The sequence below is a fragment of the Camelus dromedarius genome, chromosome 30 (genome assembly GCF_036321535.1).
Source record: "Camelus dromedarius isolate mCamDro1 chromosome 30, mCamDro1.pat, whole genome shotgun sequence".
In the NCBI taxonomy this organism is placed as follows: domain Eukaryota; kingdom Metazoa; phylum Chordata; class Mammalia; order Artiodactyla; family Camelidae; genus Camelus; species Camelus dromedarius.
In genome coordinates this window covers 355,960-383,156 of record NC_087465.1, presented here as the reverse complement: position 1 = coordinate 383,156, position 27,197 = coordinate 355,960, and the positions used below count along the sequence as shown (strand labels likewise).

The following is a 27,197-nucleotide window of genomic DNA, read 5'->3' as shown; positions in this document are numbered from 1 at the left end:
GGTTTCGTTTTTGGACATGCAGTGTAATTCATTTATTTAAATTTCATATTTTGAGGGATGGAAGCGTATGGACTGTTTTGAATAAATCATCTCTTTAATTAAAAGAGTAGGCCTGTAAACCCATAGACCCTCTTTGTCAGTGCACCCGCTGGCCCTCCCCGGAAGCTCACCTTCTCGTTGTGCGCAGGCACCGCGCAGCAGTGCTGTGACGCCGTCGACCACCTGGGCCGCATCATCCAGAAGAAGCACACTTCTCTGAACCAAGCCAGAAGACGGCGCCTGCCACGGTACGTGATGTTCCTTTTCTGTTTCTTTTCCCCGACATAAAACTGTTATCAGTTATTGAAGGAGAATCTGGGAGGAATTTTTGGAAGTATGAAGAGTCAGTTTTCCAAAGTTGTTAAAAAGCTTGACGTTTGGAAGTGCTGTAAGGTGTAATCTTGGTTGGAATGGTGGCTACAATACGAAAATTAGTTTTGAAACGTTTATTTTATTGCACTAATTTTGAATATGAATTCTATGTGGAGTTGCTTGACTGAAATATGCATGGACTGTCACGGAGTAAGTCTGATGAACTATAAGAACTGAAATGATGAAATAGTAGGGTTTTGACACACGTGGAATTACGGGATTATGAAGTGAAGCCACCCAAAACCAAGACTGGGTTAGTGACCGGCGATTCCCAGTCTTCACTGCCTTTCTGTCCCGGCAGGGCCTTGTTCTCAGACAGTGGGGAGCGCCGGGCCCCTCTGCGATCTCCGTGGGGCTCTGGGGGGCCCTGGTGTCTGCTGGCCACGGTCACTCTGCAGGGGCGCTGGAGACTGGTGACTGGGCGTTAACATCCCCTCTGGTTTTACAGCTGAGTCCTCCAGATTCTGCCGTTGACTTGTGGGTCTCTTCACGTCATTTGTGCTCAAATTTCGGCATCAGAATTACCTTGAGGTCTCATTAAAACAGGTTGCTCGGGGGAAGAGTGCAGCTCAGTAGCGTGCATGAGGTCCTGGCCTCAGTCCCCAGCACCTCTGTTAAAATAAGTAAATAAACCTAATTACCAGCCCCCCAAGAAACAGTAGAAAAAGGGAGAGCCGCACAGCTGGCTGGGCCCTGCCCTCAGTCAGCTCCAGGAGGTGTGGGGTGGGGGTGAGCACCTGCCTTTCTGCGGGGCCTGCGTCTGATACTGCTGCCAGGGACCACAGCTTCAGAAGCGCTGCTTTAAATCTTAACCCCCTTTTGTTTTCAGGTGCATGGAAGAGGAAATGTGAAAGTACTGGGTGCTGTTCTTTTAAGAAATGCTTTTTAATTTTTCCATCAGTTGAAAAAAAAGGATGCCTTTTTACATTTGGATTGTATTGTAATGATAATATGTTAAAAATGAATTGAATGCCTTTTATTGAAAAGGTTTCTCCATGTTTCAGGGTGGCAGAGTCAAGTTTGTGGTGCTCAGACTCTTGGGTCAGCAGAACGCTGCCTGTCGGGGCGTGTGTTAAATGCAGTGTGCTCTCTCCACACAGTGGGTTTCCACCCGCAGCATCCTTGTGCTTATCCGACGTGGTCCAGTGGCTTTTCGCCAGCTGTGGGAGGCCCCAGACAGAGTGTCGGCACAAGTCCATAGAACTCTTCTATAAACTTGTTCCTTTATTGCCAGGTACCGTGATCTTGATGTCCTGTAATGGTGGGCTTTGCTTTTTTGCCAGTCGTGTAGAGATGCACGTATTTAAAACATGATCTTTTCTTTATTTAGGTAACAGTATGTTTCTAACAAATACAAAAAAGTGTGTTCAATAATCATTACAGATCATTTATATGACAGGTGCTAAATTATGAGTGTACGTTTCTCAAGGATTTCTCATAGAGGGAAAGAAAAAAATGCTGTTTTGCTGTTAGAAGATACAGAGAAAGTAAATTTAAAATTCCTCAGTGGTTTTTTTTTTTCCACTGTATTTCGCTTTTCTCCTCCGTTTGAAAGAAACCGTGGTATTCAGTTGAGATGTAGACGTCCTGTTAATAGTTAATGAAGAACTTACTGTTTTCTTTCAATGTGTAATAACAGGCTTTCAATAGGCTCCTGGGTCTGAATGACCCCAGGTCACTGGGGTCAAAGGGAAGCAGTGCTTTTCAGTAGCTCTGGCACAAACCACTGACCTGTGCCTACAGGCCGGAAGCGACTTCTGAGTTTCTCAGGAGTGAACGGACTGTTCTGTTTTCTGAAGTATCAGCGAACCCAGGGTTGGTAGGACCTCAGGCGTGGGGAAGCTTGGCCCAGCGCAGACCCAGGCCGTGGCCCCTTCACGTGCACCAGGCCCCTGTCCAGAAGCAGGACGTGCTGTGTGTGCGTCCCGGGGAGCCAGTGGTGTTCAGAGGATGGCCCTGAGCACCCCCCGCGGCTCCCCTCTGGTCGTTGCGGACGTGGCTGTGGCCGTCGTGCTGCTCAGTGTTGCGTGCTGTGTGTGGCGGTTGTGTCATCTGCACGGTGTTTCACTACTCAGATCACAGTGTGTATGTGTCTGCTGTCACTGTAATCTCACACGTACAGAGAAGTGTGTATCTGTGGGTTTGATGTAGAGAGTTTAAAACCATTGTTAGTGCTTTGTACTTGCTTACTGCTTTTAGTTAATGAAGTTTGTTTTACGTGTTGTCGTTCTCACGATGAAATCAGTTGAGAGTGGGTGGGGTGCAGGGTGGGGCCTCTTTTTTTATTTGTAAGGAAACCGAGGCCCAGGCGTTAGGTAAGTAGGGCCGCCTGTTGGCCAGCGCCGAGGTTTCCAGGTGGCTCCCCTGCCCTTCTCGTTGCCTGCAGGGCTGCGAGTGTTTCAGTGAGAGGACTGGAGCGCCACCTCCCCGGTGTCCTCGTGAAACAGGACGCGCGTGCTGGGAGCCTTCCCTGCCCCCGTGTGACTCCTTCCTGACCTCCCCGGCTCCCACCCTCTGCTGGGTCCTCCCCCAGCGAGTTCTGAGGGACGGTCTTGGGTGTTTCTTTAGACGAGCGGTCCTCTGTCCTGTGGGAGTGTGGGGTGCCGGGTGCCTGGACACCCAGGCCTGTGGGATGCAATGTCAGGTGTGGGTTGTGCCCTGCCGCGTGTCAGGGCCTTTGGATGCTGATACCTGAGTAGGGTGTGGGCCGTGAGCCGGAGAGCGGTGGGAGGAGCGACCGCCGTGCTGTGTCCTTCTCCTCGACGTCTGCTGCTGCCCTCTGAGCTCTCCCTCGCCATGGAGTTTACATTCCTTACTCCTCTTCGCTCATTGTTGTGGTTTGATTTTCTTTGTCTAGTCTTAGCAAGAATAATGGAAGGTTTAACATTCCTGAAACAAACCTGAAATGTGGTACTAGTCTTTTACTGATGTAGCTTGTGATAGGTTTTTTATTGTCAAAAAATACCTGTTTCTTCTTTTGCATCAGAAGTACGTGACTGTTGCGGATTTTTCGCCAACTTCATTAGAGTCAGAGTGGTTTGACCTTTTCAGAGCCACTGGTTTCAGTGCATGCAGAATACACTTCTGTTTTTTTCTTTAATTTGGAAAATGACTAATACCTAGAAGAAAAACATCTTTTAAAAAGCAGATCATTTGACTTTATTTAATAAACACTGCACTTACTGTGTCATGGGTGCCTTTCTGGTCACTTTTGCAAATGTTAGTCACTTCAGTTCACTTAATCTTGGAGCTGGCCTGCTGGTACTGTCGTGGGTCTCAGTGTGGATAGGAAGCCGAGGCTGGGGAGCTTGGCCCCCATGGCCGTGAGCACAGGCCGGGTGGGGACCTAGTGTGTCCCTGCTCTTTGTGTTTGTCCCTTAAATTAGTCCTTAAGAGAGAAATATTTGAAGAAAAGACAGGCAGAGAGCATGAGTTTCATAGATGTTCAAGTGCTTTCCTGCTGTTTTAATGATGTTTACAGAAGCTAAAGAGAATGGCTGTTGGTGGAAATACCTTCTTGGCAGTTACTAGTGGGCAAGTGGTGAGGGCTGTGGTTAGAAGCAAGGTTGTCCCGGATCATTTTGGAATTTTACTGCACTGGTCAGGTGTTTGTGCGGGATTTTTCTGGAAACTACGTTTGAAGTGTGAAGATAATGCTCGTCTTGTTCTGGTCTGATGACATTTTTAACGTACCAGACTTTTAACTCTTGTTTTTTTTGTTATTGGGAGATGTTGTTTTTAAGTATAGTGATTACATGATTTTAGTTACATGAAAGTTACTTATATACGTGCTTTCATCTTGTTTCTTTTTTCAGGCAACAGATCCCCTTCCTGGTGGCTGAGAGACGTTATCGAGAGAGAAGGCATTTCCTGGGTCGTCAGCACGTTCGAGGGGGGCGGAGGAGCTCCTGACCAGCCATCGGGCATCCTGGCCCAGCCCACCCTCCTCCCCCTGCAGGGCCCGTTCAGCCTGCGGGCTGCCCTGCAGTGGATGGACATGCTGCTGGCGGCGCTCGAGTGCTACAACACCTTCCTGGGCGAGAAGACGCTTGGGGCAGCCCAGGTCCTGGGTGGGTGCAGCCTCCCTGTCCTCACCGTCCAGTCCAGCCGGGAGTCATCCTGGGGAAGGGGTCAGAGGGGCCTTGATGAGACAGCTGGCCGCCGGCCAGGACCGCAGCACCGCCCCAGGACCGCCTGCCAGAGCTCAGGCTCCGGGCACCTGTCCAGAGTCACTGCTACTTTCCTCCCTGGTCATGGGTCCAGGGGCCTCTGCAGTTTTGAGCCTGGGGCACATGGAGTCCTTCTGACTCGGCCCCGTGCTCTGCCTGTCCCAGCGGCGTCGCTTGCAGGGTGACTGTGTGGCGGGAGGAACTGGGCCCCTTGCAGGAGCATCCCCGGGACAGAGGCCGGGGCAGCCTGTCTGCGTCTCCTGGGGTCTCCCTGGACCCCTCTCTTGGGGCTGAACTGAGACTCGCCCCTCAGAAGGAGGCGAATGTTGGTTAAAGTTCCGCCGGGGGATTGGGGGCGGGGCTGGGGGTTCGGGACAGAGCCCGCTGGCTTCCAGCTCCAGGTGGACGAGGCGGGCACTGCTTGGGGCAGGAAACCGGATTTCTGCTGCCCATCCTGGGAAAGCCTGACTCCAGTATGAGCACGACCTGGGCCATTAAGTGTGAGGTTCTCAGAAGGGTAGGCCAGACTGTGAAGCTTTAAAATCAACAGTACTAGCTGTTCAGTTGCAAATAATGTCTTAAATTCACAGTTTGAGGAGGTCTCACGTGTCCTCATTTTGAAAACTTAAGGAAAAAGTGTAGGAAATACGCAGACCTTCTCCTCAGTCACACTCCCTGATGAGAAACACCTTAACAACAGTGTTGTGTGTACTTTTCCTGTACGCGTATTTAAGATTTTTTTTGATTTGTATACGTGTGTGTGATGAATTTTAAGATTTTTAGTTAATTCAATCATTACACACACGCTTTAATGTAATTTGCTTTTTAGAAAGAAAGCAATTACACTGGACGCCCTGTGTTGGCACACACGCCTTTATCTGTCAGTACACAGACTGCCAGGCTCTGTGCCTGTACCACACTTGGGTGGCCTCCAGGCTGTTTATTCACGTGCCCTGTGAGGGGAGGGAGACGTTAAAAACAATTTTCCCTCTTCCCAGCTTTAAAGTTGACCAACGGTTTTTTCTTATAGCTTTAAGTAACTGGAAAAGTTGAACTTCGGTCTGCTGTAGGTGTCGGCATTTCATTATAAAAATGTTAACGTTACTTGAAAAACATGTATTCGGTGGAACTTAAATACCGTAGTATTTTCATATTCAACCTTTTCAGCTTTGAAACAGTTTCTTTCCTGGGAACCTGCCAAGTCTCTGATGTGCGGCGACTGCTCTGCACCCCACCTGTTGTGTCCTGGTGCTGTGCGCTTCCGTGCTTGTGTTCTCACTCGCCAGCTGGCTGAGCGTTTGCTCCGGGTTATGATGTGCTGAGTTCTCTGTGCATTAGTTGTTGGTGCGTGTTGTGTTTGTTACCACCACTGCGCGGACGCAGGAAAACCTTGATAAATCGTTATTGCAGATAAAAAGTAGAATTACATGAATAGGATCCTTTTTTTTGTTTTATGTAGATTTTGGTACTAAAAAAACCTACGCACACAAACAAGTGCCGTATTTGAAAAATTCTAAAATGTGCATTTTCCCCTTTTACTGTGTCTGGTTGGAGCGTGTTGTGCTGCCCGTGGTCTGTTGGATTCAAGGATATTTGGGGTTTGAAAACATAATTCTTTACATATTTTCTCTCAGTTCTTTGAATATATATAGCCACCTGTCATAAAAGTTATTTTTAATGATCTGTTGGTTGGCAGTTTGATTAACTTTCTTTAAATCTGATAAAAACTGAATTGGAAACCGTAACCTTGGAGGATTCCTTAACCAGTCACCACCTTCGCTCACTCCCTCAACACACACAGCCTGTTGTCACTGTCCCTTCGTGTGGGGCTCCGACGTCTTCACGGTGGGATGGTTGCCACGCTCAGAGTGCAGGAGGAGGCCGGTGTATCCATCTTCTCTGTGTCACGCAGGAGGGCGGCCATGAACGGCAGAGGCCGGAAGGGAGGCGTGATCTGAAACTGATTCCCTCAGACGGCTGGTCACGCACACCTGTTTTGGGGCCACTAGCCTGACGTGTCTCTTCGTTGCCCCTTTGAAGGACAGTTAGGTTGTTTTTCATTATTAAAAGCCTTGCCCAAGTGAACATCCTCAGAAGCACGCCTTTGCAATTCCGCCATCACCTCATGAGGATAAAATTCAGTGCTGGATCAAAGTGTATGAGCTTTTCAACGTTTGGTAGAAATTGGTGTGCATATTTTTTTAAAGCCTTTGTTACGATTTACCAAATTGCCCTTCAAAAAGAGCGTGTTGATTTATGTGCCCTTAAGGAGTGTTTGCAACGCAAGACCTCACTTTGTGTAGACGTGTTATGACTGTGAGTCTGCAGTTGGCTTCTGCTCGGGTGGTGGTGATTTTGAAATGAGAAGAAATAACTGCCGTTTTATTCTGCTTTTATTGAACTTTCAGCATTTTGACTGAAAACGTATCATGCCTATACTTAACGAAGGAATTTTACATTAATCTTAGTGGGCTCAGAAGGAAGCATATGTAAATATTTCTTTTCTTTTAATTCTTAAAATCTGTTAATATTTCAGTGTAACTTTTTCCAGGTGCGGAGACACAGTCTTCACTTTGGAAGGCGGCGGCTTTCTTTTTAGAAAGCATCGCTCTGCACGATGTCACGGCGGCAGAGGAGCGCTCTGGCCCTGGGGCAGCCGGCGACAGGCCCGGCCCCCAGGAGGCAGAGAGGTTCACGTACAGCAAGTGCACGGTCGCGGTCCGGCTCCTGGAGCTCTCCACCACGCTGCTCAGCGCCTCGCCTGAAGGCTGGAAGGTAGGCCCGCCTGCAGAGCACGCGGCTGCCTCCTTGGGGCTGCCTGCTGCTGAGAAGTCACCTGTTCTTGGAAATGGCCGAGCTCCACACACACCTGAGACCCTCACCGTAAAGGCCAGGTAGTTTTCCCCAGGGTTTTACCGGCAAGTGCGTTTTACGCCGTGATCACACATCCGCCTTAGGAAGCAGGCGTCAGCCGATGTCTTAAAGTGTGTCTGTGAGCCTCGTGCCCACAAGTCACCCCTGTCCTGCGCCCGGGCGAGAAGCCCACGGCCGCTCCTGGGCCGGTTTCTCTGGGACAGCGCCAGGTGCCTGTTCCCAGTGGGCCGCGACACCACTGGGTCAGGTCTTCCTGCAGAGCCCACAGTGCCGCTGCCTGGCCTGGCGGGGACTTTGCCAGCCCCGACCCTGGCCAGGCAGAAGCCTGCTCGCAGGCTGATGGCTGCGTGGATTTCCCGGCGCCGACTGGTGGTGTGTCTGTGCAGCTCCTGAAGGACCCGTACCTTGCCAACCTCATGACACTCCTGGTGACCACGCTGTGCGCGCCCTCGAGCCTGGGCTTCAACGTGGGCGACGTCGCGGTCATGGACCACCTCCCCCACGTCTGTGTGGGCCTGCTGAGGGCCCTGAGGGCCACGCCGCTCCGGGCCGCGCTGGAGACGCGCCTCAGGGAGGCGATCCCGGCTCAGAGGTGGGCCTGGTCCTGCCATTCGTGGGGGCTGCAGGGACGGTCTCTACGGTCGCAGGCAGGTGCAGTGTGTCTCACCCCTGCTCGACTGGTCCTTCCCGGAATCTCGGGGGTGAGGCTGCTTGGGGCTTGGCCCCGCGCTGTCTCCTCCGTGGGATCCATGTGGGCCTGTGTTGGGCGAACCTGTGTCCGCTTTCGTGGGCAGGGCAGTGAGCTGGGTGCCTGGAGGCTGGGGATGCGTTACGGAGGGACACACAGTTTTCATTTTACTTGACGGTAAAGTCATGGTTCTCCTTCTGTGTCTCTGCATGGCCAGCATGGAGGAGCTCTGTGCTGCTGACCTGTGGGGCCCGGACGCGCACGGAAGCAGGGCCAAGCTGACATCTGTCCTATCCGCGTGCAAGCAGCTTCACAGAGCCGGCTTTCTGCAGGCCGTCGCCCCGGCTCAGGTACCACGCCCGCTGCCGTTACGCCCCTCAGCTGCTTCCGCTCGTCAGCCAGTTCATCCATGCAGAGCATGCCAGAGCAGGTTGCAGACATGCCTGCTCCAGACGCGTCCGTGTTGCCTAGAATACAAGGAAGGAAGGGAGTGTGAGGACTTAGGAATGTAACGCGAGAGTCCCCAGCAGCTTGTGAGGGCCTTCGGCCCCGGCTGCTGCCGCGCCTCAGCCGAGGTGAGAGGCGGCGTCCCCGACACCTGGAGGCAGTGCCGGTGTTTCCTGAGTGCCAAGTGCAGGGTTGCCTTTCTCCATAAAACACTCTGCTGCTGGATATTTCAGTGTTGCTCCTCTTCAGTCTGCAGATCAGCAGCACCCTCTTGGCACAAAGCTGCTCTCCCTGGTTTTCAGAAGCATCGCGCCTGGAGGTGAGCGGCAGTGCCTGCCTTCGCTGGACCCCGGCTGCAGGCGGCTGGCCGGGGGGCTTCTGGAGCTGGCCTTCGCGTGTGGAGGACGGGTAGGAGAAACAGCCCCCGCGCGCGTGCTCGCCCGACCCTGTGAGGTGGAACTCACTCGCAGGGCTCTAAAACTAGGAGCTTAGCTGGATGAGTTGTTAGCTGCACGAGGACTTTAACTGATTTATGTGAGGTGGCTTTTTTTCTAAAAGTTTTTTGGTTTTTTTTTTTAAGAAATAGAACAGCATTCTTCTTAAGCTGAGGTTTTGTCTGTCCCGGTTCATTTCTGGAAGGGCTCTAGGCAGAGGGCACTGTGTGGTGAAAGCTGACCTGCACTGACACAGCGACCTCCTCTTCCCTCATCCTTGGCGAGTCTTTGGGCGGCAGACTTGGGAAGGGCCCTGGGGGAGGGTTCCGGGCGCTCACAAAGTCCTCAGGGCCCTTTGCACCGTGCAGGGTCCCCTGACTCCACCCGTCTTCCCTTCTGCTGCCCCTGCGTCCGCTCAGTGCCCAGGAGTCCCCTTCCTAGATCTCCCCTCAGAGCAGCAGCCACAGGATGTTCTAGAGCCGTGGAGACTCAGGGGCCAGGGAAGAGTTCTTACCCAGAGTGAGACCTAGAAAACGGAGCCACGTGGAAATGCCCACGACGCAGACGTGGCCCCTTTAGACTCCATGCTTGTCCACTTCGCGGTTCACAGTGTCCAGGGCACCTCCGTACCATCACCCTGTTCTGTCCTCTCTGCAGTGTGAGTGCCTCGTCGGTCTCCTCCTGGACAAGACGGAGGTGTGCATGCCGTCCTCAGGGGCCTTCCAGAGGAGCGCCGTCAGCTTCTCTCACGGGCAGTACTTTTACAGTGTGTTCTCAGAAACAATCAACGCTGAACTACTGAAAAATCCAGATCTTGCCGTGTCGGAGCTCATGAAATCCTCTGTGGACAACCCCAAAATGGTAATGGGATTCTCCTGCAACAGTGCTGCTTACAGCAGGGTTGCTGTATTCCTGAGATAACGCATCATTAAAACAAAGTAAAGTCTCTTCCTGGAGCTTTAAATACAAAATCAAATTATGCAAAAAACAGCCCCTGTGAAGATTAGTGATGTTAATGGATGTGAGACATCAGTCACTGTTTCTGATCTCGGGGCCCCAAGTCTCAGGGCTGCTGTGTAGGGATGGAGCTTCGCCGGGACCTTCTTTGTGCACCTGGCCCGAGGCCAGCCTGCTCCGGGTCCCACCAGCTTCTGCCCAGTCTTCCCCGCGGCTGAGGCCTCAGGTCCCACGTGTTCCTGCGTGGCCCCTTCGCCCCCACGGAACCTCTGCAGATCAGCATTTAGTATTTGGGCGACTTTGGCTTGCTAAATGTATAAAGTCATGGAGCTTTACCTGGTCTGTAGGCACTCAGAAATCGTTAGTGCCGTAGTGGCGGGACTGCCTGGGGTTAACAAGCTTTTATTCCGAGCAGTGTTTGTCGCCTGTGGGTGGGGGTGGTGGGGCGTTGGGGTCGCTTTACCCCAGGAGTCTGCCTCTAGGAATTTGCCCTTGAAAGTTAGAAATAACAGTTGAGCTTTTAAACTGTTCAGCCTCACGGGGAAGCTGATGGGTTAAAGCCGTGCTCACCTCCTCCTCTTCGTCAGTCCCTCCGGTGCGACAGAATCAAGGCTGTTGTTTTGTTTTGTTTTTAAAAAGCATGGTCTTGAAGGGCACAGAAAAGGAGGAAAAGCAAGAGGGACAACATTTTGGAAGCTGGAAAGCAGGACAGGCAGTGGCAGATGTCAGAGTCGGAGGAAGCTGCAGGGTGGCCTTGTGGTGGGGGCGGGCACACCGGAGGGAGGGCGGGGAGAGCTGGGCGGACGTGGCTCCCCCTCTCCTGTCCTCGGGGCTCCCGTCCTCCGGGCTCCCGTCCTCGGGGCGCACAGGAGGCTGGAGGCGCTAATTCTGGGCATGGTTGAGGGTAAAGACACCTTTTTCTACAGAAGCACCTTTCGTGGGGTTAGAATCCCTGTTTATAATACACGTATTTCTTGAAGCAACAGAGTGCAACTTGAAAGGCTTTGCACCATAACAAAGGCACTTTATTAACTCCACTGGTGAGAATTCCAGTCTGTTCTTTTAAAATATATATATGATTTTACTGAAGTGTAGTCAGTTTACAATGTTGTGCCAATTTCTGATGTACAGCACAATGCTTCAGTCATACGTGAATATACATATATTCGTTTTCATATTCTTTTTCACCGTAGCTACAAAATATTGATTATGGTTCCCTATGCTGTACAGTATAAGTTTGTCTGTCTATTTTATATGTACTAGTCAGCATCCGCAAATCTCAAACTCCCAGTTTATCCCTTCCCACCCCTTCCCGCCCGGTGACCATAGGTTTGTTTTCTATGTCTGTGAGTCTGCTTCTGTTTTGTAAATAAGGTGTTGTTGTTGTTGTTTTGTTTTGTTTTGTTTTTTCAGATTCCACATATGAGCAATCTCATACGGTATTTTTCTTTCTGTTTCTGGCTTACTCCAGTTAGAATGACGATCTCCATCCGGGTCCATCTATTTTGCTGCTGATGGCATCATTTCGTCCTTTTTCATGGCTGAGTAGTGTCCATCATGCACACACACCACGTCTTGTTTATCCAGTCATCTGTCCATGGATGTTTAGGTCGCTTCCATTCAGTAGCCAAGACATGGAAACAGCTGAAGTGTCCGTTCTGTACTTTTATCTCCCAAGTTTACTTTAGTTCCTTAACTTTTCTGATCTTGGTCTCCTGCTGGTTTTTTTTTTTTTTTAACTGCCGAAGTGTGTGTATTCCTGTATTTTGCCCATTTGTCTGTTGGGGTACATTTTCTTACCGATTTGCAGGACTTTTTTGTGCAGGAAGGGCAGCGGACCTCTGCCCGTCCCGTGTGTGGAGGGCGCCTTCCCTGCTGGTGCTTGTCCTTCTCACTTGGGCTGTTGGTTCCGTGCAGAAGTAGTTGGTGTTTTCTGTAGTTAAAGAGGATGCTGGCCGTGTGTTACTGCGGCCACTCTTAGAAAGGCCTTCTCCTTCCCAGTATTGTCTTTAAAATCTGCCCATGTTTTCTTCTGTTACTTTTTATAGTTTCTTTTTTAAACAAGTATAAATAATGCAAAGGGCACTTTAGAAATGACGTTTTTTCCCTAAATGCTTACTTACTGGACATTCATTCACTAATGCATCTGTTCCTCACTAATTCAAGTTCCTAACTTTTTCAGATGCAAATCTCTGTACAAATTTGGGTCTGAGGTTGTATGTTTTAATTTGTTACTTAACCACCTGTTTCTCATCCAGTACCACATTGTTTCAATTCCAGCAATTGTAAGATACATTTTAACATTTGGTAAGGCAGTGTTTCTTCTTAGAGTTTTTGTTTTTAAGAATTTTTCAAGCTATACTTTTGCATGTTTATTCTTAAGACTGAAATTTAGAATCATCGTGTCACAGCCCTTTCCACAGCACAGAGGGATTAAACCAAGTTGACCTCTAAAAAACTAAGCCACTTTCTCTGTGGGGTGCCCCTCCTTTTATTCAGGTCTTCACCCGCGTTCTCAGGTCTTTCTCTCACACTGTTACGTAGCGCTGTGGTTCTGCTCGTCCAGCTCCTGCACATTTCCCACTAAGGCCATTTCTAGGTATTAGATGCAATTTAGTTGTAAACGGATTTTGCTCTGTATTTTCTCTGTAACAATGTGGTGTATCAGAAAGCCACTGATTTTATTTGTTTATTTTGTAACCATTCATATTAATGAATGTTTTTCTCCCCCATTTTCGTGAGATACACTTAGCACAACGTATTCGTCACAGGCGTGCAGTGTGCTGATCCGACACACGTGTATGTGTGAAACCATCCCACAATGAGTCTAGGCAACAGCATTTCACATAGTTTCGATTTTTTCCTTGTAATGAGAACCTCTGTACTCCTTTGGCAACTTTGAAATATATAATCCAGCAGTGGTGACTCTCGCCTCTGTGCTGTAAATCACACCCGCAAGCCCATTTGTTCATAGCTGGAGGTGTGCACCGTTTGACCCTCTTCACCCATTCTGCCCCTCTGCACACCCTCTCTGGCAGCCGCCAGTCTGTTCTCTGTATCTGTGAGTTGGGTTTTTTAGACCCTATGTGTAAGTGATATCACACGTTATTTATCTTTTTCTTTCTGACTTATTTCACTTAGCATAATGCCCTCAAAGTCCAATCTGTGTTTTAGTAATTGGCAGAATTTCCCTTTTTTGTGGCTAAATAATTCTCCATTTTATGTGTGTCTGTGTCCTGTGTCTGTGTCCCCGTGTGGGTCCCATGTGTCCTCTGTGTGCCTTTGTCCCTGTGTGTGTCCCGTGTGTGTGTCTGTGTCCCCATGTATGTGTGGGTGCACACGGGGGTGATGGTGACAGGACAGCTGATCTCCCCTCCCATCGAGAGGGCACAGCTGAGAAGACAACAGAGAGCAGGTTAAGCATGACTTCGTAAGGGACCATGTTACACTTCTGTGGGAAAGTCTGCATGTTAAGTGCTGTTCTCAGATTTGAGGAGTCGTGAAGTGAGCAGCTGCTCTAGAGCGAGCATCTTCGTTTTTCCAGAGGGGCTTTGACAGGACAGCCCGCTTTGCCGTGTGATGTTAGCCTGACGGTCGGGTTTCTTCTTCCCGCGACTGTTTCAGGTGAGCACAGTTTTGAATGGCCTGTTGGATCAGAGCTTCAGGGACCGCACGGGTGAGAGGCAGCAGGGCCTGAAGCTGGCGAGCGCCATCCTGCAGAGCTGGAGAAGGTGCGAGTCGTGGTGGGCCCCAGGTTCTGCCCCGGACAGCAAGACTGCGGTGTTGACCTTGCTGGCGAAAATTCTGCAGGTATCTTGAGAGACATTGGAAATGTGGCTGTGTCTGTTGCTTGCAGCTCTGTGACTTGCATCTTTAAAAATGTGATGGAGGTTTCTTGGAAAGCTCATTGGCTTGACAGAAATTTTAGGCAAGTGCTGGTGACCTCACATTTTATCCTTTTCCCTTATTTTACATCATTAGCCTGTGTCTTCATTGTTGTTTCCTGTGCTTTAGCTCTTTAGTGCACTTTCCACACATCGACTTTGGGGGTAGTTTTAAGATACTTCAGAGCAAGAATCGTTGAAATACAGTTGAAGTCCAAGAACAGATTTATAGGTCATCTCTGGAATTTAGAAAATTGGCAAGTGTATGAAAGGAGGTTGGGGGCGTAACGTAGAAACGCGCTGCGCTTCTGCTTTCCTCCTTCAGATCGACTCATCCGTGACTTTCAGCGCGACTCACAGCGCGTTCTCCGAGGTTTTCACGACGTACGTTAGTTTGCTTGCTGATCCGAATTTGGGTCTACATTTAAAGGTAAGTGAATAAAAGCATTTTTTTCAGATTACGTTCTCCATTATTTTCCCATTTTATATTTTTGTGTATCAGTGATACTGTCTATTTTTTATTACGGAAAATCTTAAACATACTCAAAAGCAGGGAGACCCGCACAGTGCACCCCCGTGGCCTCCCTGTCCCAGCACGCAGCTCCGCAGCCTCCGTCTGGCGGGGCGCAGTGAGATCTCTGCACTTGGAGGAGTTAACATCTGTCTTCACCTAAATGGTTTAAATTGGCGTTTTTGAGAATTGCTGTTTTAATGAATGAAAAAACTTAAACTGTGGCTCATTTTTCTGTTAGTTGATGATGTGGAATATCTCAGAAATTTTTAGGGACAAGAACTTAATAGATGCTGTGATTTTAAAGTCCTGTAACAGTTAGACTTTACCCTCTAGTAAAACGTGGCCTTCACGTGTGAGCCGCGCTTCTGCTTTCCGCTGGATCGTGAGACCCCTCTTTGGACTCGTCCGCTCAGTGCGGTTCACCGGGTCTCGTTCTCAGTTGGAGGCAGCCGGGGGGCTGGCCGGTGCCTGGGGAGGTGGAAGCAGCACCCCGTGTGCCCCTTAAGGTGATGGGAGTCGGAGTCGGCCCTCTGGTTGCCCCCAGGGTTGCTTGTGCCCCTTTCTCCAGAATTCAGGCTGCGCGGCTCAGCGGGCTTCGTGGAGGGAGACCTCGCGGCAGAGCCAGGCTCCCGGTCCTGATTCCACCGCGCGGCCTGGCTCAGCCCCCAAGGCCCAGACCGTGTCCCGCTGGGCTTGGTGTGTCTAGGGGCCCGAGGTCATTGTGGGGTCCACACGGTGCGCCCTCCGCACGCCTGTGGTGGCGGTCCCCTCGCTCATCCCGTGGTCCTCAGTCGGCGTCTTGCTCCGCAGGCCCAGGCCATGCCTCTGCTCCCATTCTTTGCTGCCCTCCCCGGGGAGCGTCTGGGGGAGCTGAAGCAGGTCCTCGAGGGGCTCGTCGCCTCCAGTTTCCCCGTGACGTCTGGGGAGCTCCCGCCGGGGACCCTGCGGTACAGCACTTACGTGGACTGCGTGAAGAAGGTCAGTTCTCAGTAGGAGCAGCGAAAACTAAACTGCTCTTGTTTTTCTGTTACGTTTCTTGATGAGGAGTATGTGGAACCTCCGGAGTAGAGAGTGTTCTGACTTGAATTCAGTTCAATCCATTTGAAAGCTGGGTATTTGTGGAGGCAGGTGCATATCTGAATCCTTTAGAACTCATGTCCAACCCCCCACCCCGTTTTAAAATACTTTTTGTATAGAAGTGCTGTGAAATACTTTGTGCATAATGTATAATAAGTTTTAAAGAATAATACCAAGAAGAGCTAAGAAGTGGAATGTTACCAACACGATTCAGTTTCTGAAGTTAATTGAGAAGTGGTCGAGAAACAGCTAGTGGTTACCGCCTGGCATATTCAAGGTACCGTGGGAGTTCCCCGGAACCCAGGGGCTCAGCCAAGGTGATGATGACCTCTGTCCTGGGTGGCTCCAGATCGGCCACGGGGACCCCATAGCTCCTCTCACCGGCTCTGTCCTGTGCACGCAGCATCCACCTTGTCCAGCGCCGCCGCTCCCACTCCTGTCTGTCTTGTCCCTTCTAGCTCGTGGGGGCGGGGGGGGGTCTGTTCTAGACCCTGCACGTGTTGACTCTGCGGACACACCACTGGCCACCACAGGCCAGCACGGCTGTGCATGTTGTCTTAGGTGCTGTACACTCAGCTGGAACTCGGGTGCAGCCTGTAGGAGGAATGAGAGTCACCACTGGAGGGCGGGCGGTGGTCCCCTGTGCTTGTGGTGGACGGAGCCCGGCTGGAGGAGCATGAATGTTATCTCTGTCCTCAAGGAGCTTGTAGGAGAGCAAGGAGGAAACCGATGAGTAAAACTCACTGTGGTGGATGCCAGAGTCGATGTGAGCAAGTTGTCTAGAGACGGCCATACTGGTGGTGTCCCGTCCACGTGTTCTTGTTGTGTGTCTTTTCCGTCACGTGGAGGAGAAAAGAGACGCCATACATTTTGAGAGACATGGTCTGATTTTCCTCCCGTCGGGTGTGGGCTGGCCTGAAGGACCCACTGATGACAAAAGCCTGCAGTGGAAGTGATGCTGGGACGTCCAGTCTCATCTTAAAGGCTTACAGCTTGCTCCTGGCCTCTCCTGGGTCCCTGTCTGAGGGGCCTGGCACCGTCCCATGCGAAGACAGGCAGCCCCCGCGTCCTCTGCTCCTGTCCTGTCTGGTTCTTTCCTTTCAAGCAAACAGAGAAGTTGATCGAATAGTAAACAAGCATCCCTGTAGCTGTCTCTGGATCCAGCAGTTTACTTTGCTAAGCTTGCTTTGTCCATGTGTGTGTGGGTCTGCGTGTGTCCGTGTATGTGTATGTGTGTGTGTGTCTGTGTGTGTCTGTGTGTGTATCCATGTGTGTGTCTGTGTTTCTGTTCCAGCTGAAACGTCTGCAGCTCAGCTCCCTGACCCTTCAGCAGTGCGTCCAGAGAGGGAGGCGGTGCAGATGTCAGACCCATGGCAAGTCACGCTCCTCTCACACCCTGTGTTGTGTTGTCCACGGTCATATTTCTCCAGAAGTTCCCTGTTTGGCTGGATTTTTCAAACCAGGATCTGATTAACAATTGCATCGAACTGTCATGTCTCTAGCGTCTTTTACTCTGGAACTAGTTCACCCTCACCCTTATCTTCCCATGACGCTGGGTTTTGGAAGAAACCAGAACACGTCGCGTTTGTCTGACTGTTTCCTCAGGGGGCTCCTCAGCCCCCACCCTCTTCTTCCTCTGAACTGGAGGTTGGTGGTGAGATCCAGGCTGACTTTCTGCGGCTTAACCACTCAGGAGGCACACAGTGCCCATCCTGCTGTTGGGACCTCACGCCTGGTGGCTTGGTTGAGATGGTTCCTGCCCCATTTTGCTATCGAATGGTGTGTTCTTTCTGCAATTTGCAAGTCACCGGTGGGGCGACAGCATCATGCTGGTGCCATCCAAGTGTCCTGCTCCCCAGCCATCTGCCATCCGGCAGCTGTCCCATCCACAGATCCTGAGGACACCTTCAGGACTTTCTCTTAATGTGTGAGTGCAAACCGTCCTGAACACCTGGAGAAAGCGTCCAGTCCAAGAAAGATGTAACCAGCAGGAAAGAGGGGGTGAGGAACGGCGTCGACAAAGCGAGAGAAGGTATCATGTGCGTGAAACCGGACAAGTAAGGCTCTTGGAAGTTAATTGTGCAGATGCCACATTCTGAAAACCTTTACAGCTCGGAAGATAACATTGAAGCTGTCTCCTGGAGAGCTGAGCAGGGGGTTGTGGAGGCAGCAGACGGGACACAGCCTGGAACCTGTGCTGTGCAGGGAGGGCCGGAGCCAAGGAGGTAGCCTCACGAAGGACCTCATTGTGAACTTGGGCCCTCAGCCTGGTTAGAGGAGAAATCTCTGCAGAGCTTAAGAGAATCAAGGCTCAAGTATTTAGTGAATGTCACTATTTGCCAGGCATTCATTTTATCTACAAAAATGACATGTTAGCATTTGTTGATCTTTGTGAAAATGTTGTACTTCTCTGTTTTATTTGAACTGCCAGAAACAAAACGAAAGTAAGCGTCCAGCAAGTTTGTCCTCATCACCGTCACTGTTGTGCTCGTCTCTCCTAGCTCCTGGACGCGCTGGAGCTGTCTCGGAGTCCTGTCCTGTTGCAGCTGATGACAGAAATCCTCTGTCGGGAAGAGCGGCATGTCATGGAAGAAGCCTTTCAGTCCACTTTCAGACGGGTCGCCAGAGAGTAAGTCTTCTGTGCTTGTCTGGGTGGAGCCTGGGAACCACGTACATTTTATTTCTGTGGGAAAGTATCTTTTCTGTCCCCCAAAACGAAGAGTGCAGTTGCCTGCTGTTGTTGAATTTTATTTTAGTTTGTCTTGTTTTTCTTTCTAAAAAGACTTCTATTATCAAAGTGTGACGCGTACTCAGGAGAGTGTCGCTGTACGCGAGCCTCCAGGTCGAAAGGGCGCCAGCGTCTCCAGCTCGGTCTCCCGCCGGCTTTTCCCCTTTCTGCTGCGGCTGTGAGTTGGGGCGGCCCCAGGGACCTGCTCACTTCCCCGTCTGCTGTGTGTCTCTGAAATGGGCGGTTTTCCTAGGCAGCTGTCGTAGCAGAGACTGAGCAGCATTAACAGCAGTTCCCAAAACAGATTTCTCCAGTCGTCTGGAGCACTTGGGGCTGCTGGGTTCTTCTGATTCTGACCCAGCCAGGCCCACGTGGCGTCGCGCCGTTGAGCCCGTTAGTCTGCCTCCTCGCTTGTGAATTTTGCTTCTGTTGTCAAGAACCTGGGGCACTCTCACTGTCTCACACCCCGGATTTGCCTGATTTTTCAGTTCTTCTCATTTGACTTGTTCTCCAGCCTGTGTTTCCTGTAAGTGGAAAGTCGAGTCTGAAAGCCCAGATTTGGGTTCCAGTTTTGGTGGGATTATTTGGTTGCGCGTCACGTTCGTGACATAAGGGGCACATGGTGTCTGGGTGCTGATGCTCGTCAGTCGTGTTCCTTGCAGCCTTTTCCTGGCGGTGTCAGCATCCGTGCACCGGTGTGGCCCCCCCCCCCCGGTCATGGGTTTCATCAGGAGCTGCAGTGCCGTAGACTCTGTGACGAGGAACTTGCCCTCACCACGGGCTGCACTTCTCGTGTTCTCATGAAATAAGGTGTGATGTTGATTTTTAAGTAAGGGCTTGATGCCATGGCTACTTCTGATTGTGGACATGGAGATTTTTTTCTTGATTGGCATCATTTATATTAAATATGTAAATACCCATGTGAATTTATCTTACTGAGTTATAATCTATGTATCGTAAAATTCTCCTGTTTTAAGTTTATAATTCAGTGACTTTTAGTAACTTTACCAAGTGGTGTAAAGCCATCACCACAGAATAATTTCATCTCCTAATAAGATCCTACCTGACCATTTACAGCCAGTCCCATTCCTGGCCCCAGGCAACCACCAACCTGCTTTTGGTCTTTATAAATTTGCCTTTTCTGGACATTTCATATGAATGCAATCACATGGTATGATCTCATGTCTGGTGTCTTCGTTCAGCCAATTTCTGAGCTTCATCTGTGATGAAGCGTGAGTCGGTTGTTCATTCCTTTTTATTGGCATTTAGACAAATACGTTGTTGTTAACCAGCGGTGAACACAACACCACGGCAAGGAGAGTATGCACTTCCTCTGAGCATGTGGCACGCTCTCCAGGGCAGCCTGCGGGTGGCCGTGGAACAAGCCTTCATAAATTGAAAAGGACTGAAATCTGAAAGAGTGTGTTTTCTGACCACAGTGTGGTTGAATTGGAAATCAACAGAAGGAAACGTGAGGAATCCAGAAATATTTCTAAGTAACCAACCAGTTAATGCTTCTACGTAGCTGTTGGAATTAAAGAAGACATTGTAAGAGGATTCAAGGAGTATTTTGGTCTGAATAAAATAAGAGTAAAGCAAATGTATGAGGTGCACCTAAAGCGGTGGTTGGAGGGGAGTTTGGGTCGTTAGCGGCTTTCTTAGAGAGTAAGAACGACCCTACGTCAGTAAGTGAACTTCCACCTGCAGCTGAACGGGCAGGTGGAGGGCACGGGTGATGAAGATGACGCTGGAAACTGGTGACTCGGAGATCAGAAAAGTGGTGGAGAAAAATCAGTGAAACTGAAAACTGGTTCTTTGAAAGCGACAGACTGGCAGCTAGACAAACTAGGGATGACAGAGAAGGTGCGGCGCCTGAGAACCGGGAGTAAGAGAGGAGGCATTGCCACCTCCTCTCAGATGAAGACTCGAAGGGGGTGTTGTGAACAAAGTCGTGCTGACAAATCTAGCAGCTTGACTGAAATGACAGGTGCCCTGAAAATCACAAGTTACCAAAACTACTCGGGAATAAGTGGAATATCAAGGAGGGGTTGTGGAGCTCAGGGACAGAGCCGGTGCCCAGCATGCACGACGTCCTGGGTGCAGTCCCCAGTCCTCCCATTAAAAAAAGGAAGAAAGAAGTGAATAAACGAACCTACCTCCCTCCCTCCCAAGACAGAAAAAAGTAACACCCGATACTGTTCTTCGGGAGTGGGGTGTAGCTCAGGGGCAGCGCGCATGCCTAGCATGCACAGGGTCCTGGGTTCAATTCCCAGAACCTCTATTTTAAAAAAACCCCTAAAATTACGCCCCCATTAAAAAAATTTAAAAAAAGAAAGTCCTAAGGAAGCCATTCAAAAATACAAAACTAATAAATGTGTTTGGTAAGGGTGTAGGATGTAAAATCGTCATACAACAATTAGTGTGTTTCTTACACACTAGCAGTGAACAGCACACACACACAGAGTAAGTGGAGTGTCTGAGAATGTATTTAACAAGCAAATAGTTCGAGTTAATAATTTAAAATCTTCCCACAAAGTAACTAGTATGTATACAACAGGTAAACAACAAGCTTCTGCTGGACAGCACAGGGAACCACATTCGGTGTCTTGTAACTTACAGTATGTGCATGTGTATGCATGACTGGGGCATCATGCTGCATGACTGGGGCATCATGCTTCACCCCAGAAACTGACTCACGTAACTGCCTGTAATCAGAAAAGTAAAATCTCCCCACAAAGGAAGGCTTAGACCCAGACAGCTTCACTGGTGAGTTTTTGTCGAATAGTTAAAGAAGAAATAATACCAACACTACATAAACTCTTCAGAAAGTAGGGGTGGGAGTAACACTTGCCACCTCGTTCTGTGAGGCCAGTGTCACCCTGATACCAACGCCAGAGACGTCACAAGCAAGCTGTGGACCAGTATCCTTCATGACTGCAGACACAAAAATCCTCAAAAGTACATTAACAAACAAAATTCAACAACATACAAAAAAAACTACACACTATAACCAGTTGCAATTTGTCCTTGGAATGCTGGTTTCATACCCATAAATCAATTAATGTTATACACTGTATTAAGGGAGAAAACAGTATTGTAGTAGATGCAGATAAATTTTTGACAAAATCCAACACTCCTTCATGATAAAACTGACAGAAGGTCATCTATGAAAAACCAACTGCCAGCACAATACTTAACAGCAAAAGACTGAAGGTTTTCCCCCAGGTCTGGGAAGCAGTAAATGAGTTCTCTTCTGCGTGGCCCGGAGCGGGCCGTCCTGCCCAGTGCAGCCAGGCAAGCAAGAGACGTGAAAGGCAACCAGCTTAGAAAAGCAAGAGTAGAACCTTAAGGCACCTGGTGCACGGCAGAGTCCGACGGGGCTGCACGAGATCACTGGAATAAGCAGTCACAGGAAGTTTGTAGGCTACAGGGTCAGTATCAAAAAAGCAGTGGTGTTTCTGTGCACGAGCAGAGAACATTCAACACTATTTAAGAGTATGATTCCATTCATAATGGTACCAAAAGTAGTAAAACATTTTGGAATAAATTTAACAAAAGCAGCATAAGGTGGTACACTAAAAATTACAGCCTACTGCCGAAGGAAATTAAAAGAACTAACGATCTAAACAAATGGAGAGACAGTCCCCGTTTCATGAATTGGAAGTTCTGTTTTGTTAGCACGGCAGTTGTACCCAAGTTGATAGGTTTAATGCCGTCTGTGTCAGAAATTCCCCGGGCCTCTGTTTTACAGAAATTGACCGGCAGTTCCTAATATTCTACGGAAATGCAAAATACCCTTAACCACCAAAACAATTTTGAAAAAAAGAGACAAAATTGGAGGATTTTCACATCCCAGTTTTAAAACTTACTCCAGTGGCACAGTTGTCTTTGTGAAAGTTAGTTAATTTTTTTCTAACTTTTTCCATTTTTAGAACTTTTAAAAACAAAACAGACATGCCATCGATAGCAGTCGTCATTCTTTTTGATGCTCAGCTTGTCCCACCTGTGGCTGGTGGGAGTCCCTGGACAAGACTCCTTGGTCTTCGATATTCTTTAGATGCTTTTTGGCTCGCCAGGTTATCCCAGGTTTATCCTGACCTGGAAGCAGCCGTTCCTCCAAAGAGCCACGTGGAATGGTGGTTAGGGGCGGCGACTGGGCCCTCGGCGAGCTCAGGGCTGCTGGGCTGCTTTGCTGGTTTCAGCAGACACAGCTGAAGAACAGGTTGGTTGTTTTGTTTTTTAAGGAAAAGGAAAACATTCTGGTACTTCCCTTTCGATCTTAACATTGTGGATTTCTAATTGTTTACCTTTTTTTTCCCTTTACATTGGAGTTTTTTTTCTTTTCAGTGTTGTTTGTAATAACGTTCCATCATTATTTAGTTGCTTTGCCCTGCAATATACCGAAGAACTTTCAGACATAACAACACCAGCATTACCACTAGGAAGAACCGTGGCTGGGTGAAGTTAAACCTTTAATTTTTTATTGTAATTTACTTGGAATATACTCTCTGAGGATATACAGGTTTTGTGTCCCCAAGTCACGTGACAGGTTTTCAATGTATGGTTATTAAACCAATTAGTTAGATATACTTTGCTTAATTTTCAGATCTTATAAGTGGTTTGCTTTTTCCTTTTGACCTAATTTTCAGTTTGCGGAGGTGAAACGTGTCCGTGGTCGGGAAGTCATGGTGCACCGTGTGCTGTCTTCGGGGGGGCCTTGCCTCCATCTCCGTCCCCTCTCCTCACCTCGTGTCCACTTCACATCTGCAGGTCACTCCACACCAGCCCTGGGGTGCTTCCACTTTCCTCTGTGTGAGCGACTGTGCGATTACTCCCTGTGCGGGGGCGTCACCGTGGTGCAGCAGCCCCGGGCAATGGGCTCGGCTCCAGGACCCACTGCTCAGAGTAACGGCGGAGCGAGTAGCCCTGTGTGTCACGTGCCCTCTACCCACGAGTAAATTCCTTAGGAGCGGGTTCTTAGTGTACGTGGAAGGGTCGATGCATTGGCTCCTGTGTGGAGCCCCCCGGCCCGTGCGGGGGCCGCAGTGTCTGCCCTCCCTCCAGCAGTGTCTTCACCGCCTCGCCGCAGGCTGTGTTGTCAGGTGTCAGATTCTCTCCAGTGCTATGGGTGAGAAGGGGTCTCAGCGTTGCATTAATTTGTGCTTCCTTTACCACGAGTGAAGTGGAGCATGTCCTCATACGTTTATTGCTCGTTTGCATTGTTTTCCAGCAAACCATCTGCCGACCCACGTTTGCTCTTCCCTGCCTCTCCTTGAGCTGTCTGTGTAGGGTGTGCGTCCCTGCCGTGCTCGGGGCAGACAGCTCCCCGGGAAGGTGTGTGAGGACAGCGTCCAGGGCCCTGCAGAGCCCTGGAGTTCCATCCAGCGCGCCCTGCAGCTTTGATTTGTATGACAGGATCGCCTTCAAATCTGGTATTTTTGCCCTGGGTCATAGCTAGCTTCTGAGCACTGAGATTTTAGAACTGGAAAGGATTTTAATGATCACTCAGTCCTAACCTCTTATTTTTATAGCTGAGGAAACGAACTCTGTGTTCTTAATCTATAGATTTATAGATTAAGAATTATGTAGGTGAGCGTTCATATGCCGTATTTCCCAGGTGAGTCAGTTTAGGGCCAGATGTGCGTATCTCTGTGTAGGAAGCAGGGATGGGGGCTCGTTGCTCAGGAGGAGACCGGAGGTTTTTATTTGGATTCTCGAGTTCATGTTCTGGGGATTGTGATGGTCTTCAGACCGAGACTCTTTGAAAGGCCTCCCAGTGTACTCCAGACACGACCAGATCAGAAAGAAAAAAGTCTTCTTCCTGGTGCCTAACCTGGCATGAAGATTCCTGGGGATGAGTGAAATGATGTGGTTTGTGTACAGATGGTTCTTGCACTTCGTGGTTTTCATACACGTGACCTTTAAAGTTGTTTTTCTGACTCATGATCATTGGCATTTACTTTGTAACATAGAAGGTGCTCAGGATATTTGTTTAAAGCGTGAACGTCTGCATGATTTTCTTTTCCCCAGGAGTTCACATGACACACAGTTAGACCTTCTGGAAAGTGTGTACGCAATGTTCCGGAAGGACAGCCTGCTTTCAGGCACCACTCGCCAGGCGTTTGTGGACCGAGCTCTCCTCACCCTGTTGTGGAGCTGTGGGCTGGGTGCTCTGAGCGAGTTCTTCAGCAGAATTGTGGTGGATGCCGTTGACATGCTGAGGTCCAGATTTACAAAGGTGCGGTGCCCCTGCTGTTAAATTAACCGTTGGTGAGGGTCCACGCATCCCTTGCTCAGTGACGTCAGAAAGTGCCCCATACCCAGCTGGGGTGTTGCAGCTCAGGGAGTGCTGCCTCTCCACAGTGGTCACAGCTTGCGGCGCTGCCCGGGGCTGCTGTGACACCACCGCACGTGTGGCTTAGAACCGAGAGACCAGGGCCAGGAGGCAGGAGTCAGCTCCTCCGCTGTCCTTGCTCTGGGGAAGTGCATTCCTCACTCTGCCGGCTCCTGGAGGCTCCAGCGCCCTCCTCCCTCTGCCTCTCTCCTCCCTTGGCCTCCTGCTCCTCTGTCTGACCTTGCTGCCCTCTCCTGGAGACACATGACTGTGTGCAGGGCCCCTTGGGTGATACCATCTTGGATCCTTTGCTTCATTTCGTCTGCGTCATTCTTTTTTGTCACATAAGGTGTCAGCCACAGGTTCCAGCCATTGGAGTGTGGGTTATTCAGCCTAACAGTCCATCTGCCCCAAGGGTTTCCCACTTGCAAAATATACATTTACCCCCTTGCAATGTCCCCCAAAGTCTAGACTCATTACAGCATCAACTTTTAAGTCCAAAAGCTCATAAATATTATTAGCACAAAGTCCTACCTCATCATCTGGACCACAGACATCAGATGTGTGGTTAGTATTCTGGGTGTGAGCCATGCTGGGGCAAAACCCTCTCTGTTTGTAGACCTGAAACACGAGAAAGAAATGACAGACTTCCAAAATACAGAGACAGGACGGGCGCAGGCTGACGATCGTACATGTCCTTACTCCAGGTAGGAGAATGTGGAAGGAAGGAGCTGTTCTTCCAAAGCAATTTTAAAATCAGCCGGCAGATTGCATTAGGTTTCAGCACTGGGAACAGTGCTCTGTGGCCTGACGCCCCTCTCTGGGCCGGAGCCTCGTCCTCAGAGTGTCTTGAAGGTCAGCATTTGTTTGCCGCTGAGTAGCTGCAGAAATCTGGAAACACAGCACCCTTTTTCTCACTTCATTGTGTCTCTGTCCCTCCCACTCCAGTGGGCACAGCGCTCTCAACAGCTTCCTGTGCTCGTGTGCACGTCCTGGAGAGTCACTCCCTCAGACAGCAGAGTCCTCCGCAGATGCGGCTGGGTGGTCCCCTCTGCTCCTGGCTTCTGAGAGAGGAGCATCCCTGAGTCACAGGCTGATTTCTTCAGCCACACCCTCCATCTTCTTGCCAAAGCACACTTTCCTAACAGTGAATCTGCTAATGGCGGCATCTTTACCATCTGGATAGGCTAAGAATGTCCCAAGGCATCAAACTCTGGTTCTTTTCGCCTGACAGTCCTTGTTGTAATTCGTTTGCTGCGCCTCACGTTTTATTAGCAGCAGCAAAGCAGCAGCCATGTACAACCTCCAGCAAATTTGCTTGGAAGTCTTCTCAGCTAAATATTCAAGTGCACAGCCTTCAAGTTCTGCTTTAGCGTGGCTTTGGGACACCATTCAGCTAAATTCTCTGCCGCCATGTAACAGCACCCTCTGAGACTTCGCCAGCAACGGCTTTCATGTCCATATTTCTACACGAAGTATGTTTATGATGGTGGGTGTTCTCTAAGGCATTACTGCTTTCTCTCCCACTGGCTTTCTCTTCCCTTCCTCCGGGGCCTCTGCAGCAACACCTATAGTATCGGGATTTGTAGCAGGAGTCTCTGCAAGGCTGTCTGGGCTTTTTCTGTCAGGGTGGCAACGTGTTTTCTGCCTCCATCCCTCATCCAGTTATAAAGCCACTTACGTACTTTTGTCATTTGCTGCAGTAGCCCCCAACCCTTGGTACCAAAAGGTTTCCTTAACCTGCCGTAACAAATGACCCTAAGCTCTGGGCACGGAGCAGCAGAAATTTATGGTCTCACAGCTTTGGAGGCCGGAGGTCCAAAATGAGTTCCACTTACCTGAAGTCAGTGTTTGCTGCTAGCTGAATAGAGCACATCGATACTGAGACCCATGTTTTGAACCCTGGGCTGTTGCTTATTGAAGTGCGTTAGCATCGTTGTTAAAGTTCTTTTCGATGTAAAGGACGCTGAGTATTAAATTTGACATCAATAAAATATTTTTCATGTTTGATAGGACCAGAGATGATCATTTGTTGTCTTTTTTTTTAGCTAAACGAATCCATCTTTGGCACTCAGATCGCCAGGAAGATGGGCTACTATAAGGTGCTTGAGGTGATGTATTCCCGGCTTCCGAAGGACACTGTTCACTCGCAGGAGTCTAGAGTTAATCAGGCTTTCCACGGCTCGTGTGCTGCAGAAGGAAACGAGCTCACGAAGACGCTCATCAAGTAAGGCTGTAGCTAACTGTGGGTCGTGCTTAGTCTGTCAGCGCGTCTTCTCTCAGTCAGGCCTTTCCTGGACCCCTTGTGCTTGCTTTGCAAGCTAGTGTTGGTTTTGTTTCACATTCCCTAGGGAAGCAGTCTCTTTTTTGGTGCGAGGTAATTAGGTTTATTGGTTTATTTTTAGAGCAGGTGCTGGGGATCAGACCCAGGACCTTGTGCCTGCTAAGCACGCGCTCTACCACTGAGCCACAGCCTCCCTCCAATTTGTTAGTATTTTTCATGCATACGTTTTTATGCAGGTATATAATGTGAGTAACTGTTTAAACACTGAATTTTTATGGTTTTCCTGTGTACAAGCTACTTAGATGGATTTTGATTCACCATGTTACTAGGTAACGTGTTTTATCCTATACACCTATTTTTTAAAAAATAAAGCTTTTTTTGTATATATTTTTTTTA

At 49.5% G+C, this 27,197-nt stretch overlaps 1 protein-coding gene across 3 annotated transcripts in view; it reads left to right on the top strand.

The window, feature by feature from the left end:
• PRKDC (protein kinase, DNA-activated, catalytic subunit) overlaps positions 1–27,197 on the top strand; it is a 120,126-nt gene that overhangs the window by 37,783 nt on the left and 55,146 nt on the right. For 2 of the 3 annotated variants that reach the window (XM_031441650.2, XM_031441649.2), the window contains exons 29-42: positions 188–287; positions 1,512–1,645; positions 4,227–4,481; positions 7,132–7,355; positions 7,841–8,046; positions 8,360–8,492; positions 8,839–8,997; positions 9,681–9,884; positions 13,605–13,790; positions 14,190–14,294; positions 15,189–15,356; positions 17,957–18,084; positions 24,214–24,421; positions 26,566–26,744. In XM_031441650.2, the coding sequence (XP_031297510.2) occupies positions 188–287; positions 1,512–1,645; positions 4,227–4,481; positions 7,132–7,355; positions 7,841–8,046; positions 8,360–8,492; positions 8,839–8,997; positions 9,681–9,884; positions 13,605–13,790; positions 14,190–14,294; positions 15,189–15,356; positions 17,957–18,084; positions 24,214–24,421; positions 26,566–26,744 (2,389 nt within the window). The remainder of the gene's footprint in view (positions 1–187; positions 288–1,511; positions 1,646–4,226; positions 4,482–7,131; positions 7,356–7,840; positions 8,047–8,359; positions 8,493–8,838; positions 8,998–9,680; positions 9,885–13,604; positions 13,791–14,189; positions 14,295–15,188; positions 15,357–17,956; positions 18,085–24,213; positions 24,422–26,565; positions 26,745–27,197) is intronic. The other variant, XM_031441651.2, reaches the window with a different exon arrangement.